The sequence below is a fragment of the Silene latifolia genome, chromosome Y, assembly GCF_048544455.1.
Source record: "Silene latifolia isolate original U9 population chromosome Y, ASM4854445v1, whole genome shotgun sequence".
Classification (NCBI taxonomy): Eukaryota; Viridiplantae; Streptophyta; class Magnoliopsida; order Caryophyllales; family Caryophyllaceae; genus Silene; species Silene latifolia.
The window spans coordinates 344625090-344629547 of record NC_133538.1 but is presented as its reverse complement, the minus strand read 5'-3'; the positions used below and the strand labels follow the sequence as shown (position 1 = coordinate 344629547).

The 4458-nt window shown below is 38.3% G+C and overlaps 1 protein-coding gene across 1 annotated transcript; it reads right to left on the bottom strand.

The window, feature by feature from the left end:
• Window positions 1–860: 860 nt before the first annotated feature.
• LOC141633592 (uncharacterized) lies at window positions 861–2472 on the bottom strand. Its single transcript, XM_074446035.1, has one exon. It carries the CDS (start codon window positions 2145–2147, stop codon window positions 927–929), a length of 1221 nt encoding a protein of 406 aa, XP_074302136.1. The 5' UTR covers window positions 2148–2472; the 3' UTR covers window positions 861–926.
• Between the last annotated feature and the right edge of the window lie 1986 nt (window positions 2473–4458).

The window sequence follows — 4458 nt, the reverse complement described above, 5'->3', positions numbered from 1 at the left end:
AATTCTTCACCATCATATAATCGACCTCCATCTTTAAGCATTTGAGGACGACATTTTGTATGGGTTTATGGTAGATCCATTTTTTTTAAAGCTACGGGATGAGAGGGAGGCGGAGTGACTGAGGGAGAATGAGATGTTGATTGAGAGGATGAGGGAGGCGGAAATAGATGTTGATTGAGAGGATGAGGGAGGCGGCCGAAATTTGGTGTTAGGGTTAGGAATCTAGAGAGTGTTAGGCGAGGATGAGTGTGTGGTTATATATACAACGAATTTAGGATTAGGATGAGTGTGTTTTGGTCGAAAAGTATATAGGGTGTTTCTTTATTTTTTTTGGTTTGTTCGGCCCATTTCACGCACTTCGACATGTTAAACATTATATCATGCTAGGTCCATTTATTTGTGGGGAGTTTATGGTATGATTGTTAACATTAGTTATTAATGTTATCGGACCATATTAGCAAATTTGGTTTAGTAATGTAATCGGTTCATTTATCAATACTAGCATATTCGGGCTGGTTTTTTGTTTCATAAAATTTATCGTTTAATTTAATTTTGATGATTATAGTTTATTCGAGCCAACAAATAAGACGGGTGATTGGTAACACAACTCAACATCCAATAGCAAATTCCCGTGCGTTACGAACGATACTCCACTCATTTTTTTAATGTTAAATCATTATATTTATTTATGTTTCTAAAAACATTGACGTGCATTCATTATAGTTGAAGCTTTTGATTTGCAACAGTATACATTTTCTACTATGTGTACATTCTATTTGTTTTATTTTGTTGTGAGGTATTTTTTAGGATTTTAGATTTTGCTAATTATTGTATTTTTTTTATAAATAACATGTATTTAATTCAATATAGTTAATAACAATTTTAAGTAGCAAACCCGCGCAATTTTGCGCGGGTTAAAACTAGTTTCACTGAAAACTATTTCCACCGTTGTTGTTATTGCCCCCACCATATGCTTGGCTATTTGTTGCTCCACCAGGATTAATCACATTATTACTATTATTGCTACTTCCATTATTATTATTATTATTATTATTATTATTATTATTATTATTATTATTATTATTATTATTATTATTATTATTATTATTATTATTATCCAAATTTCCCATGCTAATTCCTTGATGGTGTTGTTTTCTTGTAGCAAACCCTCCTCCACTCATGCTCCTCACGATTTCCCCTACTCCCAGAAAATCCCTCGTCAGACGATCCGATGAGCCAGCTCCAATCCCGCTTTGGACGCGTTTGCCATTCGGGTTGAACCCGCCATAGTAGTTGTTGATGTTTTTGTTATTGTTGTTGTGGCCGGTTCCAATATTATCAAAGAGTGAGGAGTTCATTAAAAGATTATCTCTTGATATGTCTCTAATGAGCAAGTCATGGAGGCTGTTTTGGTCATTTTCACCATACAATCCTCCAAATCCATTGCCGCTTGTCGGAAGTGGTGGTTGTTGTTTTTGTGGTGGCTTGGATTCGAATCCCTTTAGTAAGGCGGTGGAACTAACATTGGTGGTGGAGGTGGTGGATCCCATTTGAGCCGCCTTTTGAAGAAGAGCGGTTGCTGACATGGCTGGCTGCTGGGGGGCATGACCGGCATTGGTGTTGGTGTTGTAGAGCCAGGAGAGGCCACCGCTTGAGCCTATTCGTGGCGGCCCACCAAACATGCCACCATTAGGAGAGAACAAGGTGGAGTGGTCTCCACTCCCAGTACTTCTAAAGTTCATCGTGTGGGTATCAGTAGTACTATTATTATTGTTACCGGAGAAAAACCCCAGGTTAAAAGGGTGATTCGGGTTGCCCTGGAGATCGTAGAGTTGGTATAGTTGCCCATGAAATAACCTATTAGAGAACATTCCTCCTCCGGAATTTTGCCCTTGGTTTTGATCTTGCTCACCGATATCATAACCAGCACCAGCACCACCGCCTTGGTTTGCCCCAGTTTGATCAGATAAGTAAAAGTTGGATTGAGATTGTTGGATATTCTGTTGTGGCCGAAATGGTGTACCAAAGAGATGATCAAATTGACGGGAACCACCACCAAGGCGGAGAACATCAGAAGACATCTGGTGGTCGGTCAAAGAAGAAAGGTGGCTAGCCACTTGATGAGAAAGTCCCACACCTAAGCCCATGTTGTTTCCAACTCCGGTCCCAGTTGGTCCAAATAAATGGCTAGTTAAGGTGCTTGGATGTTTAGCACTCTCTTGAGCTAGGGCATCGCAAAATGCTCTATGAGTTATGAAACTATCTAGCCTGTCACATTAATAAAATCACACACAATGAATCATTAATACGATCAATACAATGATAATTGTAATGCTAACAAAATTATTACAATAAGATACGGAGTAGTAAATAAGATGATAAATAGGAGCATGTAATAATTAAAGTTACTTAATGGTAATATTATGTAGTACGTACTAGATTGCATGACTAATTGATCACACGTGAGTGTGGTACCAATGTGAATAATATGATTTCATGTGAATATACGTACGTACATCTTATTAATTCGCTGTCTAGGTAGTATCTGAATTCAGTCACTCGTGACCTCTATGTTATCAGGCTGTTCCACGAGATTTACAATGAAAGGTGCCTAGTAATATTGCAGAATTTGGATTGTCAATTGATTGAATAAAACAGAAGTTTACGATAATTTTACTGAGTTTCGTATTCAATCTGGTTTTAAATCACAAAAACTTATTCTCTTATTTTGGATTGTTTCTTTTGACTAAATATGTGGACAAATGGTTTAAAAAAAAATATGTGGACAAATATGAAAATATGTTTTCTTTTTCTTTATCATATACATTACATTTCATTTCTCTACATTTATTTAAAATCTATATATATGTGTAGGGGCGGACTTGGGGTGCGCACAACACCCCACGTGCGCACCCTCAAATCTTTTTTTTTATTTATGTTTTTCAAAATGCTTAAAAGGTTCTTATATAATAATTTGTTTGTATAAGATAAGGAATTTGATTGAAAGAATTGCTTAATTAAAGATGAAAAACTACAACATATATATACTAGTATACTACAAGGGAAGCTACTAGAATTACATAAAAATAGAAAACAAAATAACTAATCCTTATTCTAAGCCTAATACTAAGGAAACAAATTATCAATAAAGATTACAATAAGATACAAAGGATAACAAGAATATTAACAATAATATTACAACTAATCCGGAGGATCATGTATCCTTAATACGCCCCCGCAAGTTGGACAAACCGGAGGATAAACCAATCTTGTATAGCAACGAGACAAAACGTAGTCGCGGGAGAGGTTTAGTTAGAGCATCTGCCAATTGATCATTAATATGTAGATGTTGAACCCGAATGTCGTTGTTGCGAACATGTTCACGCACAAAATGAAAAGAGAGAGCGGCATATTTCATGCGAGAATGAAATACCGGAATTTTCGAGTAATGCGTAGCACCTAAATTATCACAATAAATAACTGGAATAGAGGTGCTAGTGAGGCGCAATTCGGAAAGTAGAGAGCGCAGCCAATTAATTTCAACTGTAACATCTGCAATGGCGTGAAACTCCACTTCAGAGGATGAGCGAGCAATGGTTTTCTGTTTGCGAGAGACCTATGAAATAGGATTTCGACCAAGATATACAATAAAACCTGTTGTCGAAACATAATATCAGCATCACAAAAGGCATGTAGAGTCAGGGGTGAGCTAGAGTGCAATTAAAGGCCAACTTCACAAGTACCTTTAAGATATCGTAATAGTCGTTTCAGTGTGGACCAATGACACTCTTTAGGGTCGTGAAGGAATTGGGTCAGTTTATTTACAGGAAAGGAAATGTCAGGGCAGGTAAATGCAAGGTATTGAAGAGACCCAATAATGGCACGGTATTCAGAATGGTTCACGAGGGTAGGTCCGTCAGAGTTGGTGAGAGGAGGGTAAGGGTTGAGGGGGGTGGGAGTCGGTTTACAGTCCGCTATGTTGTAACGTGTGAGTAAGTCGGTGATTTGTTTGGTTTGGGTGAGTAGGAGTCCAGTTTGATTAGGTGTGACCTCAACCCCTAGGAAGTACGATGGTGGTCCGAGATCTTTCAAGGAGAAGCGTGTAATACTCCGTATTTATAGCCTTGGGGGTACTTTATAGAGTAGCTCTTACTCTGTCGAGTAAGGGTAAGTGTCGCAGCAAAATAGTTTCTGACCTGTTGGGCACTCGATCGAGTAGCTCGGGCACTCGATCGAGTAGGGGACTCGATCGAGTACCTTGGGTACTCGATCGAGCGTCCTATTTTACGGGGGAGTTTTCGCGGGTTTTGTTAATTATGCGATTAGGGTATTTAAACCAATTCGTCTTTGTTTTAAAACACTTTTACCAAAACCTAAAACTGTTTAAGAGAGAAAGCGCAGCTCTTCTTCCTAATCGCATCCTTAACGATTCCGGAGTTCGACGGTCGATTCTCGTTG